Source organism: Petromyzon marinus, chromosome 73 (assembly GCF_048934315.1).
Source record: "Petromyzon marinus isolate PM22_M1 ecotype Great Lakes invasive population chromosome 73, UKy_Petmar_22M1.pri1.0, whole genome shotgun sequence".
NCBI lineage: Eukaryota > Metazoa > Chordata > Hyperoartia > Petromyzontiformes > Petromyzontidae > Petromyzon > Petromyzon marinus.
In genome coordinates, this window is record NC_133739.1 from 4,940,833 (window position 1) to 4,957,353 (window position 16,521).

At 44.0% G+C, this 16,521-nt stretch overlaps 1 protein-coding gene across 2 annotated transcripts in view; it reads right to left on the reverse strand.

Moving 5' to 3' along the window:
- Positions 1-1,076: 1,076 nt before the first annotated feature.
- Positions 1,077-16,521, reverse strand: part of LOC116957388 (cell adhesion molecule CEACAM3-like) — a 33,331-nt gene continuing 17,886 nt past the window's right edge. The window contains exons 3-8 of one of the 2 annotated variants that reach the window (XM_032979509.2): positions 15,437-15,808; positions 12,905-13,267; positions 10,688-10,768; positions 8,273-8,368; positions 2,531-2,559; positions 1,077-1,357 (exon numbers count right to left, since the gene is read on the reverse strand). In XM_032979509.2, the coding sequence (XP_032835400.2) occupies positions 1,223-1,357; positions 2,531-2,559; positions 8,273-8,368; positions 10,688-10,768; positions 12,905-13,267; positions 15,437-15,808 (1,076 nt within the window). In that variant the 3' untranslated portion in view covers positions 1,077-1,222. The other variant, XM_076055859.1, reaches the window with a different exon arrangement.

Genomic DNA, 16,521 nt, shown 5'->3' on the forward strand with positions numbered 1-16,521 from the left:
GTGTTGTGGTTATTGCAAACATGATGCCTTGAATAAAGGTGTCAGTTTTTGTGCCAGTTAAAAGGGTAAAACCTATTCTTATATCAAAGTTTACATATCAACAGAGGCATTTAGTATATTGATGCTAAAGGACTGCAACTACCCAACTATCATACAATAAACCGATTTGAAAAAACTAAGTATAAACTACATCAATATAATAAATGTACTCAATATATTCTTCAATAAGTTGAGCTATTAACATAAAGTAACTGGGTATACACTACACTATATAATGAATACCATATAGTAAACTAATAAAAAACTAAAATAAACTTCATCAATGTTATCAATAAACTCTATATACTCTCCAAGCAGCTGAGCTACTAACAATAAGTCGTTATACATTACAATGCCATATGGCGAAAAAATGGGTGGCGGTTTTTTCTTTTCAACGTTAGCACCACAGACAGCAACGAGCTTTGTTTAGACAGACAAGTCCATCTATGCTCGGCTGATTGGAGAGTATATAGAGTTTATTGATAACATTGATGTAGTTTATATTTTAGTTTTTTTATTAGTTTACTATGTGGTATTCATTATATATAGTGTATACCCAGTTATTTTATGTTAATAGCTCAACTTATTGAAGAATATATTGAGTACATTTATTATATTGATGTAGTTTATACTTAGTTTTTTCACATCCGTTTATTGTATGATAGTTGGGTAGTTGCAGTCCTTTAGCGTCCATATACTAAATGCCTCTGTTGATATGTAAACTCTGATTTTAACATAGCTATTTCCGTGACCAGTCACATGCTAATCCCTCACATTAACATCATGCTAATCTCCCAGTTACATGCTAATTTCTGACTCTAACACCCTGCTGATCCAACACTTTAACACAGCTATTTCAATACTAAATTCTCCTGTTTGATATGTAAACTCCTTTGTCAAGGCGCTTTACTTCTCCCACCTAGCTTAAAAGACGCTGCGAATCTTAGCAGCGTTCATTGAAGCGCCGTCGTCCCGACAGTTCTGTTCCTTCACCTGAAGAAGGCTACTTGTGTTGTGGCCGAAACGTCGTGAGAATGTTATTGTCTTATTTTGTTTTATTGTATTATTCTCATTCTACGTGACTTTACCGACAGAACCAGGAGGAGAACCAAGAATATGAAGCCTTTTCTTCTTTCATCAGCCAGAACTAAATGGAGATATATCGACGCCGCCTCATTGAGAGTTAGGTCCCGACGATTGTCCGCAGATCCTCAGTGGACCCAACCTGGTGCTGGGGCAGTGCCACGGGGGAGAATCTCCACGTCCGAACCTGCGACAGCTCCAGCTTGTCGTAGGTATCCTGCTGCTGACGGCTCAGCTTCTCGAGCCGAGCGTAATGGAGAGAGGCATCCATAAGAGAGGTCGTCGTATTTGGGTGTTAGATCGTGTAAACATTTATCAGTATACCACCACCATCGTAAAAACAAAGATTCGCCATATAGACTTAATAGACTGTTGGGGCAAGTGCTATTCGGTAGCACCTATGAACGCCGGCACGGTGCACAAGGGGGTGGGTGTCCAGCACCACGCCCGGCCGCCTTTGTCTCCCCAGTGGCGATGTTTACTACACACCGCACCAGGTACTGATTTGAGGCCGAGTCGACCTACGGGAGGCTCAGGACCGGTTCAGATAATGGTAACTGGCGTTGGCCGTGAGCGGCAATCGACCGTGGGTATCTGCCAGGTTCATAGCGCTGTGTAGTGCTAACTGCTACATTACCGCTCCCCACGAGGAAAGACACATACATACACACCCGCGACAGCTATTTTTTCCCCATTTGAAAGTACTGTCCAGACTTGTTGAAATCACAGTTGCTTGGACAGGCCAAAAGATAAAAAAAAGCAAAGCAAAAGCAGCCAATAACAAAACGCCCCCCGATTAAAGTTGCGAAAGACAAGAGTCTATGTACGCATGCTTGTGGAAGTAATTTTGCACCGTATATAGCCAATCGCGCTAATCAGAGGTGTGGGGGGGGGGGGAAAGAAAAACAAAAAACAACTAAATCAACAATGAAAAATTATAATTGGTTCTTACCCTTTTGGTAAAGCCGAAATAGTTAGAAACAAAATAAAATAAAACAAATCACGACGTTTCTATCGCAACACAAGCGGTCGTCATCAGGCAAAGGAGTCAGCCTCTAAAGGCAAACTGTTCATCAAGGTTTAGGGATGGGCGTAGCCCAAGTGCATCAACAGAACAAGGAGCATGGACGGTCCACGAGTGCCAATGCAGCAACAATGCCAATTGTTGTTGCTGCTATACACAACACTACCATACACCACTACAACCCTAGCACACTGCATACTACACTCCACGACTTTACTAAATATAAAACGAATTTCTTTAGGACTGCTTGTTGTTGTGTTTAGTTTGTCCTTACCCCGCACCTTCATTTAGTACAGTTGGCTCCGTTGGGGTGCAACAGAAGTTCAACATAATACAGAAACGGCAAGAGAAAGCACGGTGATCCAAAGCAAATTGGCAACTCACCGCATTCTCGATGCGAGTCCTCTGTGCACCTGTTGGTCACATGGAACACAATCAGAAACAGCAACTACACATAGGAATAGGTTTTACCCTTTTAACTGGCACAAAAACTGACACCTTTATTCAAGGCATCATGTTTGCAATAACCACAACACAAGCAGTCAAAATGCAAACAAAAAAGACAACTCTGATAATATGCACTGTCCTTGAATTTGATTGGTCCACACCCGAGACAGCTTTTCTTCGACTTCTTTGGTTCTTTCGGTAAAGTCACGTAGAATGAGAATAAAATAATAAATTGATAAAATAAAATAACACAATAATATTCTCACGACGTTTTGGCCACAACACAAGCGGCCTTCATCAGGTGAAGGGGGCGAGACTGTCTGGTAGGACAGCGCTGGAGTGAGAGAGCCACGTTCAGATCACGGCTTTTAAGCTGTGTGAGAGGAACAAAGAGCCTTGACAAAGGAATTAGCATAAAATTTAGCATTGAAATGGCTGAATGATTAGCTTGTGACTGGTCACAGAAATAGCTATGTTAAAAGTTAAAGCATACACATCCGCAGAGGCACCCATTGTTAAAAGAAATTAGCATAGAATTTAGCATTGAAATAGCTAAGTTAAGGCATACACATCCGCAGAGGCACCCCTTGACAATGGAATTAGCATAGAATTTAGCATTGAAATAGCTGAGTGATTCGCTTGTAACTGCTACAGAAATAGCTACGTTGAAGTCAGAGCATACACATTCACCGAGGCACTTAGTACAAATCAAACAGGAGAATTTAGCATTGAAATAACTAGGCGAATTTAGCATTGAAATAACTGAGTGATTTGCTAGTGACTGGTCACAGAAATGACTACACATCTGAGCTATTCACAGTACTATATAGTGAACCAATAAAAACTAAAATATAAATTACCTTCATGTTATCAATAAATTCTATATTCTCCAATCAGCTAAGCTACCAACAATAAGTCGTTATATATCACAATGCTATATGGCGAAAAAATGGATGGATTCTTACCCTCAAATTTCCACACCACGGATAGCTACGGGCCCCGTTCAGACGGACGAGTTCGTCCATGGTCGGAACAGAGGAGGGGGAGAGAGACAGCTTCGAGGCCCTAGTATACTCCATGTTGTAAACCATACCATTAACCGTGGTGTGAGAGGTATTAAGAGGCAATGCTGGCGAAAGAGCTGCGGTCTGAAGGTCATCGTAAAAATACAATTAATTAAGAACAGAAATGATTTAACACATCTTTCCAGTGGTTACTAAGCCTGAATCCATCTTCTCGGTTGAAATTGTCTCTGTGCTTGTATATGTGAATGGCCTCATGAACGAATCTCTCATGGTAGCCGGTTGGTTTGCAAAGAACCTCCGTCTTGGAGAAGTCAATGTCATGTGAGCCCACTGAATTGTAACAGTGATCTGCCACGGCAGAGGAGTTCGTCCTACCGTGTTTCAAGTCTGCTTTATGTTCGCGGATGCGGTCCGAGATATGTCTTTTGGTTTCTCCAATGTAGCTACTACCACAGAGGCACTTTAGTTTGTAAACGCCCGGGTACTGTATGTCTGGAAGAGCATCTTTTACAGATGGAACTAAATCACGGATTTTGTGTACTGTGTTGAATCGGACCTGGATCTTGTGTTTATTCAGGATTTTGGAGATCTTCTTAGTGACCCCTGCAATGTAGGGTAAGGTGATGGTTTTGAGTGGCTCCACAAGAGGATCCTTCTTCATGACTGGAGTGATGGCTTTGCGGATTGTGTAGTCGGAGTAGCCATTAGCCCTGAGAGCCTGGTGTACGTGCTTGAGTTCACTGGTAATGTGTTCCTGGTCGGAAATGCATTGGGCTCTATGGTATAGAGTCTTGATGAGGGAGTTCTTCTGGGATGGATGGTGGTGGGAATCCGGTTTCAAGTAAGCATCTGTATGGGTAGCTTTCCTGTAGACAGAGTGGCTCATTGAACCATCATGTCTCCTTTTAATTAAGACATCCAAAAAGGGTAGTTTGCCATCTTTTTCGACCTCCATGGTAAATCTGATGGCTGGGTGTATGGAATTGATGTGGTCGCGGAATTGGTCTAGAGCAGGCTGGCCATGTGGCCAGATGACAAAGGTGTCATCAACGTACCTCTTCCATAAGGTCAGGCGTAGAGTGGCAGTCTGGATGGCGTCAGTTTCAAATTTTTCCATGAATACGTTGGCTACAACCGGAGATAGGGGGGAGCCCATTGGAGTGCCCTCAGTTTGTTTGTAGAAAGTTCCATTCCAGGTGAAGTATGTGTTGGTTAAGCAATGTCTCACCAGGGGGGGTACATCAGTATGCAGTCCTTGATGAACTAGGTCTTCAATGATAGCGATGGTGTCATCGCTATCATTGGAATGGAACTTTCTACAAACAAACTGAGGGCACCCCAATGGGCTCCCCATTGGGGTGCCCATTGGGGTGCCCACTCTACACTCTACGCCCGACCTTATGGAAGAGGTACGTTGATGACACCTTTGTCATCTGGCCACATGGTCAGCCTGCTCTAGACCAATTCTGCGACCACATCAATTCCATACACCCAGCCATCAGATTTACCATGGAGGTCGAAAAAGATGGCAAACTACCCTTTTTGGATGTCTTAATTAAAAGGAGACATGATGGTTCAATGAGCCACTGTCTACAGGAAAGCTACCCATACAGATGCTTACTTGAAACCGGATTCCCACCACCATCCATCCCAGAAGAACTCCCTCATCAAGACTCTATACCATAGAGCCCAATGCATTTCCGACCAGGAACACATTACCAGTGAACTCAAGCACGTACACCAGGCTCTCAGGGCTAATGGCTACTCCGACTACACAATCCGCAAAGCCATCACTCCAGTCATGAAGAAGGATCCTCTTGTGGAGCCACTCAAAACCATCACCTTACCCTACATTGCAGGGGTCACTAAAAAGATCTCCAAAATCCTGAATAAACACAAGATCCAGGTCCGATTCAACACAGTACACAAAATCCGTGATTTAGTTCCATCTGTAAAAGATGCTCTTCCAGACATACAGTACCCGGGCGTTTACAAACTAAAGTGCCTCTGTGGTAGTAGCTACATTGGAGAAACCAAAAGACATATCTCGGACCGCATCCGCGAACATAAAGCAGACTTGAAACACGGTAGGACGAACTCCTCTGCCGTGGCAGATCACTGTTACAATTCAGTGGGCTCACATGACATTGACTTCTCCAAGACGGAGGTTCTTTGCAAACCAACCGGCTACCATGAGAGATTCGTTCATGAGGCCATTCACATATACAAGCACAGAGACAATTTCAACCGAGAAGATGGATTCAGGCTTAGTAACCACTGGAAAGATGTGTTAAATCATTTCTGTTCTTAATTAATTGTATTTTTACGATGACCTTCAGACCGCAGCTCTTTCGCCAGCATTGCCTCTTAATACCTCTCACACCACGGTTAATGGTATGGTTTACAACATGGAGTATACTAGGGCCTCGAAGCTGTCTCTCTCCCCCTCCTCTGTTCTGACCATGGACGAACTCGTCCGTCTGAACGGGGCCCGTAGCTATCCGTGGTGCAGAAATTTGAGGGTAAGAATCCATCCATTTTTTCGCCATATAGCATTGTGATATATAACGACTTATTGTTGGTAGCTTAGCTGATTGGAGAATATAGAATTTATTGATAACATGAAGGTAATTTATATTTTAGTTTTTATTGGTTCACTATATAGTACTGTGAATAGCTCAGATGTGTAGTCATTTCTGTGACCAGTCACTAGCAAATCACTCAGTTATTTCAATGCTAAATTCGCCTAGTTATTTCAATGCTAAATTCTCCTGTTTGATTTGTACTAAGTGCCTCGGTGAATGTGTATGCTCTGACTTCAACGTAGCTATTTCTGTAGCAGTTACAAGCGAATCACTCAGCTATTTCAATGCTAAATTCTATGCTAATTCCATTGTCAAGGGGTGCCTCTGCAGATGTGTATGCCTTAACTTAGCTATTTCAATGCTAAATTCTATGCTAATTTCTTTTAACAATGGGTGCCTCTGCGGATGTGTATGCTTTAACTTTTAACATAGCTATTTCTGTGACCAGTCACAAGCTAATCATTCAGCCATTTCAATGCTAAATTTTATGCTAATTCCTTTGTCAAGGCTCTTTGTTCCTTTCACACAGCTTAAAAGCCGTGATCTGAACGTGGCTCTCTCACTCCAGCGCTGTCCTACCAGACAGTCTCGCCCCCTTCACCTGATGAAGGCCGCTTGTGTTGTGGCCGAAACGTCGTGAGAATATTATTGTGTTATTTTATTTTATCAATTTATTATTTTATTCTCATTCTACGTGACTTTACCGAAAGAACCAAAGAAGATGAATCATTGCAGTCACGAAAGCTTTAAATCGGAGCTTTTCTTCGAGCCTAGTCTCCATTGGTGTTGGACCAGAAGACGCCAAAAGGCGTACAACTCAAAAAACAGCGCACTATCAGAGTATTGAGGGCTCGGGGTGAGCATTTACATTATGAGACCTCCTTTGCCAGAAACAAGATATAGGAATAGGTTTTACCCTTTTAACTGGCACAAAAACTGACACATCAAGGACAGTGCATATTATCAGCGTTGTCTTTTTTGTTTGCATTTTGACTGCTTGTGTTGTGGTTATTGCAAACATGATGCCTTGAATAAAGGTGTCAGTTTTTGTGCCAGTTAAAAGGGTAAAACCTATTCCTATATCTTGTTTTTGGCAAAGGAGGTCTCATAAAGCAACTACACAGTCAACATGCACAAACGCAGGCATACCCCCCGTTTTACGCCCAGGGTGCATTTCTGAAAACCAGAATGCATGCAGACATTACTTAAATCGAAGCGCATAGAAGGGATAGTGGATTGTACCGTGGTATAGAACCTACAATTACTCGTAGTATAACCCTACACGTCCTGACTTTTGGGCCACCATGTATAATAACAATAATAGCCATGTGTCTGACTTTTAGGCCACCCTGTAAAATAATAATATCCCTACGTGTCCTGACTTTTGGGCCACCCTGTATAATAACAATAATAGCCTTAGGTGTCTTCACTTTTGGGTCACCCTGTATAATAACAATAATAGCCTTTTGTGTCCTGATTTTTGGATCACCTTGCATAATAACAATAATAACCTAATGTGTCCTGACTTTTGGATCGCCCTATATAATAATGTAGGATATTCAAGACAGATGTAATGAGCATGGCTTTGATAACCCGGAAGAGGAAAGCAGCACATAGCTGACAGCAGAGCCTCACAGCCCTCCCTTTGGAGGACGAGCCGGTGACCCCATGACATGCTGAAGGAAAGGCACTACGGGGGACATGATTGCAGGATAGAGAAAAGAGCGGGAGTCACACACGGAGAGAGAGGGAGATGGCTCTGTACGGGGAGCTGGAGAAGATAAATGAGGGTTGATACCCATCTCCCTCGTGGATTTCATTACAATAACAATAATAACCACACGTCCTGACTTTTGGATCACCCTGTGTAATTACAATACCCCTATGGTTTGTCCTTACTTTGGATCGCCCTTTGTAATAACAATAAAAACCCTATGTATCGTAACTTTTGGATCACTCTCTACAACGTGAAAAGTTTCACAGCAACAACCCCACCCCCCAGCCCCACCTAATCCCCCCCCCACGTTGTAAATGGCATTGTTAGCCGGTACGCCGACTCGCTCGCTCACGTTTGAAATAAAAAGCCAGAAGGGAGACCGCCAGCACCAAGACCAGGATCGTCACCCCCGACACAGCAGGCGCAATGTACCCGTGAGCTCCATTTTCTGTGAGAGACAATGAGTTAAGGATCACTTGTTTATTTATACTGCAAGAGGAATCCCGAGTGCTATGAAGCGCTCTTTAACATACATCCAGTTTGAGGGGCGCGGGGGTCAAAATGTTACAATACAGACACTATAGGAGTGCAAAGTATAGGGAAGGTAACCATACCACTTAAAAAAAAAGTATGCAAATAAAACTAAACAATGTTTTATCTTACCAGTTAAAGGCCCAGAGCTATTAGCTTCCTTTTCATAAGCTACCTAGCCACTAATGACGGCTCAACGAAGTGGCTTATCACGTGGAAATTTAATCACAGTCAAATACTCTAAAAATCTATCTAAATGTGTGATGTCGCTGATTTTAAATGTGGACAGAAAAACCAGAGGACCCGGAGAAAAATCCACGCGACTATGGGGAGAGAGAGACACGCAGACTCCAAATATACAGCAGCATGCGTCAGGGTTTGGACAAAACGCTCGACCTTCTGCATTTCAGGCAAGGGAGAAAACATCTCCAAGCCACCGTGGCCTCCTTTAGGTAAACAAATAAAGTTCATAAGTTCAAATTGCATAAGTACATCAATTCCCAAGCTTTGGCTATGCAATAAAACAGCAAAAGCAGTCTCGGATCACACCAAGACAACACATAGACCCTCAATAACATTGAGTATAAAACATTTACTATTGATACTACATGGTAAGCATGAACGTTTCCAAATCGCATTGAATGGTTTAGAGTACAGGAAGGATTTGAACATCGTTGGGGGTTACGTTCTTGGAATGTCCAACGAAAGCCAACACCACGAATATTCGATACTTAAGCCTGACCCAGATAATGGGGGTTAGGCACACAGTAACCCAAACATATAGAGCATTACAATTGAAATAAGTTAATTTGCTCTATGCCAAATAAACTAAAAACAAATCATTTGAAATAAACGTAAAAACGCTGTAAAAACATAAATTCCTGGATAATAAAGAGTAGTACAGGCCGTTCTCCTGTAATGAAGCATGGTGTTTTCATAACGCCATATTGGATATGATGCAATAATTAATGTATTATAGGGAACACATTTTATTACAATGAATGATATATTAAAAGCGATCGAGCGAACGAAACTACGTTCCAGCGCAAGTAGGAATAAGCGGTCATACGGCTGCCTCAGCGGAGCATCATGGTCACACGAGGCATTGGGATGCTTCCCAACACACTTTAAACTCAGCTTTTGTTTGGCCTGTGCATGCATCATCTCACGTGTTATCACGGACTGTGCTTTACTCCCTTTAATTATTTATTTTTTTACAACGCAATATTTACATAACGTGTTTTTTCCAGGAACGCCATTACTACTCAAGGAGAACATGCTGTAACTATACTGTATGCCAAATAAACTAAAAACAAAGCAATTGAAATGAAGGCGTTAAAACCCTGTACCATAAAAACATTCATAGACAATAAAGAGTAGTAGTACTTAATGGCTGGAGGATAAAAGCTGGTAGGTCATCGGTCAAGTTAAATAAAACAGGAGGAATTCTCCACAATTGTGGCTATCGCCTGATGAAGCTGGTTGTTGTTGTTGTTTTCATGATCAGCGAAACGTCACTAGCAAACTCAATGTGTAAATGTTGCTGTGGATTTATTCTCCAACACACAACAGCCCGTTAGTGCCGAGCTAGTCACTCATTGGCACGCTCTGTTTACGTGACAAACCTCTTGCCGATTGGCTGTCGGGTGGTGGTGGCAGCTTTAATAACACATATACTTACGCGATCTAAACCAAAGAGAAAAGAAAAACAATTTTCTTCTTGGTTCTTTCGGTAAAGTCACGTAGTAGGGAAATAATAAAATAATAAAACATAACAAAATAAAATTCTCACGACGTTTCGGCCACAACACGAGCAGCCATCCTCAGGTGAAGAAACAGAACTGTCGGAAAAACAGCGCTCTACGTGACTTTACCGACAGTTCTGGCCAAGCATTGGAGCGCTGCTCTTTACGACAGTCCTGTTTCTTCACCTGAGGATGGCTGCTTGTGTTGTGGCCGAAACGTCGTGAGAATTTTATTTTACGTTTATCACTTTATTATTTCCCTTCGACGTGACTTTACCGAAAGAACCAAGAAGATGAATCCCTGCAGTCACGAAAGTTTTACATCGAAAAACTTTATTACGGATAATATGATCGCGAAAGCCCTCCTACTACGTGTCCAACTAAAAAAAAATATTCGGCTGCAAAAATGTCCCGAACTGACGAATGCGTGAATCACGCCCACGGTTTATCCATGCAAACAAAGGACTCTTCTTCCCCAAACCCCTTCTTACCTGCTGAACGAAGGGGGACATCTTGTTCTGTTGTTGTTGTTGTCTTTGTCGTGGGTGATGTGGCCACTTCGGTGATCTTGTCTAGGCAACAAAGATATTTTAAAAACCGAATCGCGTTAAAACGACAACTCCCGCTGGAAGATGGCAAAAACCAAAACACAACGGAAGTATTCTTAGTTTTTTCGGTAAAGTCACGTTGAAGAGAAACAACAAAATAATAAAAAATATATAAGACAGTGAGAATTTTTTTTATTGTTTTATATATATTTTATTATTTTGTTGTTTCTCTTCAACGTGACTTTACCGAAAAAACTAAGAATATGAATTACTGCAGTCACGAAAGCTTTAAATCAAAAATTTACAACGGAAGTAATTAAAAAAAACAGACCCTAATATCCACGATCAGTATCGTGCCTTGTTGCTATTCCATGGCAATAGAAAAGCCAATCAAACCTAAATGTCACGTGATTAAGATTACTTTGGGTTAGATTGTGTCGGTAATACGCCGTTTTTTTTACTGCAACCGGACAAAGCAAATTCCATTCAGTTGTCCACGTGGGCAAACATATTACAATTGATTTGTTCTATCAGGAAATAATATTTAAAAAAACCTAAGCGGTAGTTTGCGATACTTTGCAGGAAATTTGCGGTAGTGTGCACTGCTTTGAGTTACATTCACAGTAGTTTGTGGTAAACCGTGCATTAGCTTACAATACTTCGTAGGTCCTCTCCAGTCATCTACAAAGCAAGCCGATTTCAGGCCCCTGCTGGTCCAATTCCTTTTTGTACGTACATTGAACTTATTCTTAGTTCTTTCGGTAAAGTCACGTTGAAGTGACTTTACCGAAAGAACTAAGGATATGAATTACTGCAGTCACGAAAGCTTTAAATCAAAATTTTACATTGAACTTATTTAGCACCAAACGTAGCCTGCTCAATATTTGGAGTTTGCGTGTCTCTCTCTCCCTCCCGATGGTGGTCGTGTTGATTTTTTTCGCCTGGTCCTCCGTTTTTTTTTACCCCCACAGTTTAGAACTAACGCCACGCATTCAAGAGTGTAAAGAAGCTCCTTGGAGGAGTCCATTTATTTAAAAAGTGGAGTCTTTATTCATTTTTATTTTCTAAGTAATTTGTAAATACATCCCTGCGAACTGTCAGCCCCGATGTCTTCCACCTTTGTCGCCCAGCAAACAGCCCTGATGTCTTCCACCTTGTAGTTTCTGGTCCAAGGCAAGCGCACCGAATGGGGTGCCTCGTTCTGGTTTATATACAGTACCGTCTCGGTCCCACCCTTAATTGGACAATGCCCTCCACCATAACTGTGGCATGTCTTTAATAATTATCTCAACGTGCACATATCGCTGTCCCCTGTTCCCAATCATCTAAACGTGTGTATTTAATTAATTATCTATACAGTATCCTATGTCCATCTGTTCTTAATTATCTCCACGTGTACTCTTTACAATTTCTCTACAGTCCCCTACAAGAGTATCTGACTGCCGATGTACATTTTCACGTGATGATAAGTCACTTCGTTGAACTATAAACTATTTAAAAAGAAAACGATTAACTATTTTTTTTATTTAATCAGGTAAAGCCCCACTGAGCTGTAAAGCTCTTTTTTCAAAAGCGACTGGCCATAAATGATAGCTCAACAAAATGGCTTTATCATAACGTGGACATTTAACGCACGTTGATTCACTCGACCACGGGGAGATTAGAGAGAAGACACGTACACTCCAAATATACAGCAGGCGCCAGGGTTGGGACCAAACCCACGACCTCCTGTATATCAGGCGAGGTAGTTAACATCTCCTAGCCACCATGGCACCCACCTATCATCTGCGATGGCCAGGTGGCTTCTGAACAGGAGCTACATAGCACAGTGGGACCCTACACCTGGTAAAATAAAAATAGTTTATCCTCATCTGTTTAAATAATTTATGGCCCAACGAAGTGGCTTATCATCACGTGGACATGTATAGCAGTAGCCAAAAATATTCTTCATTGTAAAATGTTGAAGAATAAAACTGGAGGACCCAGAGAAAAAAATCTATGCGACCCACCACGGGGAGAAAGAGAGAGAGACGCAGACTCCAAATATACACCAGGCTACGTACACCAGGTAAAATGTCAAATCGTTTATTGTTTTAATAAAAAAAATGTTTTGCCGCCTACAGGTTTCCTTCAACGGGTCGTAATCGTGCACGGACTCACCTTTGGTGACCGTGAGCATAATGTCGGCGACGCTGAACTCGAATCCACCTCCCTGCCTCCACTCGTGTTGGCACTCGTATTTGCCGGCATCTCCGAGGCTGACGTTGGCGAGGACCAGCGAGGCGTCATCTGGCCTCGACCACAACAGCCGGACGCCCGCTGCCCTTCCCACGTAGTTGGGTCCCAGGCGGCTCAGGTCACTCCCGTTGTGGAGCAGGATGAGCTCGCGATCCTGCATCGATATGATCCTGAACCATGCGACCACCTCGAGGGCGCAGAGCGGAGAGCGGGCGCGGCACAACAGAGTCGCCGTCTCGTGCCGAGCACAGCGGAGCGACGCATGCTGGGTCCGAACCTCGCAGGCTACAAAAGAGAGAGAGAGCATAGGGGTGGACCATAGAAGACAAACCAAGAACAACGATCCTCTACCCCCCTGTCACCCCCACAACAGTATCGACATATACTGTCACCTCGGGGTGATGCCCCCCCCCCCCCAATCTCCGGAAGCCAAGGCGGCGCCATCACGGAGTCTGGCATTGACCGGGTGCGGTGCACAAGTTGGGCAGTCAGAGTAGGCCGCTTGGTGTGGGGTGAGGGTGGCAGTTGACGGGGATGGCCGTGATTGGTGGCAAGTGAGGTCAACAAAAAGTCAGGGCTTATGTAACGATGTCACGGGGCTCCGATTGGAGGGCGCTGCATGAGCCAAGGTGATTGACAGAGGCGGGACCAGATTTTGAGTAATTTATTGAGCGCTTTCCCGTGTACAGGGGAAGGATGATCAGCACAAACCATGACCAAGGGACTCCTGGAGAAAACCAGATGCTGCAAATCACTACTGCAGGGCGGGCGGATCAGTGACTGAAACTGCCGCTGCGTGGATCTGCTCGGAGTGCGGTCGTGAGCGCCAAACCAAGACTGAGCTTATTTCTGCATTGAATGCTGGGAGCCCTGTGCTGCCAATCGGTCTGGGGGGATTTCTGAGGCTGCACGTGATCTGGAGAGTGGATTTGCATACCCTGGGCTTCTGCTGTGTCGCCTTGTCACCCAGGAGTGGAGCGTTCGTGATAATTGGTATAAACGGTCGGCGCGGTGTTCTGTATCTGGGGTCGCTGTGTTGAACTATGCGGTCACGTAAATGTGGGCTATTCCAGTTGCCCGAGAGTTTTGAGGAGCTGATTGTACTTGGATGTCAAGAAATTGTTATCCACCCCAGTTGGTTCACGTTCTTGTGCATATTGTGTCAATAGTGCGGAACGAATCAAGTCACAGTTATATACATTCCAAGTCTTGTTAAGATTCCCTGTATTCTGGATCGAGTTATTGTTCATCTTTCTTTCGCCGTTAAAGCATGCATTGGCATCATATAGAAATATTTAGGTAAATGCATGGAAGAGAAAATTAATCCGAATTCCTCTCCTATTGAAAAAAATAAGCAACCCTCACTCTCCGAATAGCCTTAACAGCAGACTGTCTCGGCAAGTCCTGTTAGTAGTGAGTAGCAGCAGCATCGCCTATGAAGACCAGCACTGTGATACACACGAGTGGGTGGTTGGCCAGCAACACGCACAGATATATAAAAACAAAGATCTCCCGTGTAGCCTGAACAGTCTGTCGGGGCAAGTCTAGTGCGTGATGGACTACTCACTATAAAGTGAGTCTAGCGTGAGACCAGACTACTTGCTATAAGGAGAGTCTAGCATGTGATTGACTACTCACTGCAACGTGAGTCTAGCATGTGTAGTGTAATAGCGCCGACTGCTGGCCAGCAACGGCAACTGCGGTAGACAAACAGTACACACGCCGGTGAGCATCTAGACGGAGTGTCTGCAGGGCGAAGGAACTGGGGCAAGGGTTATGGAAGACCCCATCTGTAAGCCCCTGAAACCTGCTAGTGGTTTCGAGAAGGGAGGCACGGCCAGGGCAGAGCCAGGCCACACCGGGTAGCATAAAAGCAGCTGAGAGCGGGAGCCCAGGGCTGATGGTTCTGGGAGTGGACTCGTTCCATCGTCGCTGACGTCTTTGCCACCTACGTCGCTGCCGTCTTCGCTAGATATTGCGCAGCCAGATAGTTGTTGGCTGTCTCGGTCAGCGCCATCAGTGTTACATGGTCAGGGTTGTGTTTAGGCTAGGCTGGACGACTAGGGAGAGTACGAGGACGAACCTGTGAAGTGTGAAGGTGTTATTTAAAAAGGTGCCTCCTGGAAACCCTTGTCTCCGAATCGCTGATACTACACATGTGACGGACTACCCACCACAACGGGAATAGAGCGTGTGATGGACTACTCGCTATAACATGAGTCTAACGTGTCATGGATTACTCAGTTTAACACCACTTTTATAATCACAGTTTGTGTGTCTCTCTCTCAGCGGTCGCGTGGATTTGAGCAGCTATCATTTGTAATGGGCCAGGTCTCCTTACACCTGGTAAAACAAAAAATAAAATACATTCAAATGAGAGTTGTAGTCATTTTTCAGCGCTGTACTAATAGCACACACACACAGACACACCACGACTGAGCTCTATAGACTCACCATAATGAACGGACAGCAGCTGTCTGCTCTCAGACTGCACTTCCCCCTCGTCCGAGCCCCACGTCGCCGTGACCAGGTAGAATCCGGAGTCGTATCTCGTGAGGGACTTCACGGAGAGCCAGGACTTGGAGGAGTTTCCGCCGTAGAGCCAGGCTCTGCCTCGGTAGCGTGGGTGCACACGGGCCGAGCCGTTGAACGCCGCGACCTGTAGTGGAGCTTCGGCACTGGTTGTGTCTTTGTCATTGTACCTCGCCTTGACCCACACCACGCTCGCGAGCCTGCACCTTGGAGCCGCGGTTATTTGAGCCGAAAACAGAACCGATCCTCCCACTTCTGTCTGAATGGGCTTTCTGGGCATGGAGATTCTGCAATCTGTAACAATAACAAAGACAAAGATACCCCCCCCCCCACCCCGTGGAGCCTTTAACAGACTGTTGGGGCAAGTGTTGGGGTGGGTGAGTGGGTGGGTGGGTGAGTGTGTGGGTGGATGGGTGAGTGTGTGTGTAGGTGGGTGAGTGTGTGGGTGGATGGGTGAGTGTGTGGGTGGGTGGGTGAGTGGGTGGGTGGTCAAGTGAGATGGAGTCGAGTCCATGGGGTCTAGGGTGTTCTAGAGATGTATCCTCGACCCTCATGTCCCAGTCACCGACGTTTTTTTCCTACTTACAATTTCACACGCATCTGGGCTCGACCAACCTGGATGTCAAATTGTAGTCATTGGCTCTGCATCTACATCAGCAACCGAAATATGTTTTCTTGTCCTTCCCCCACACCTCTGATGAGCACAGTTGGCTACGTACAGTGCCAAATAAGTTCAACATTCATACACTACACTATACACTACACTATACACTACACACTCCACTATACACACTAAACTCTACACTAAATACTACACAAAAGACTACGTTACACAATACGATACACTACTATACGCTACACTACTATACACTACACTACTATACACCAGACGACTATACACTACACCATTATGCTAAATTGAAAATTAATTTAATTAGAACTGCTTATTTTAGTGTTTAGTTTGTTGTCCTTCTCCTGCACCTTCGATTAGCGCGGTTGGCTACATA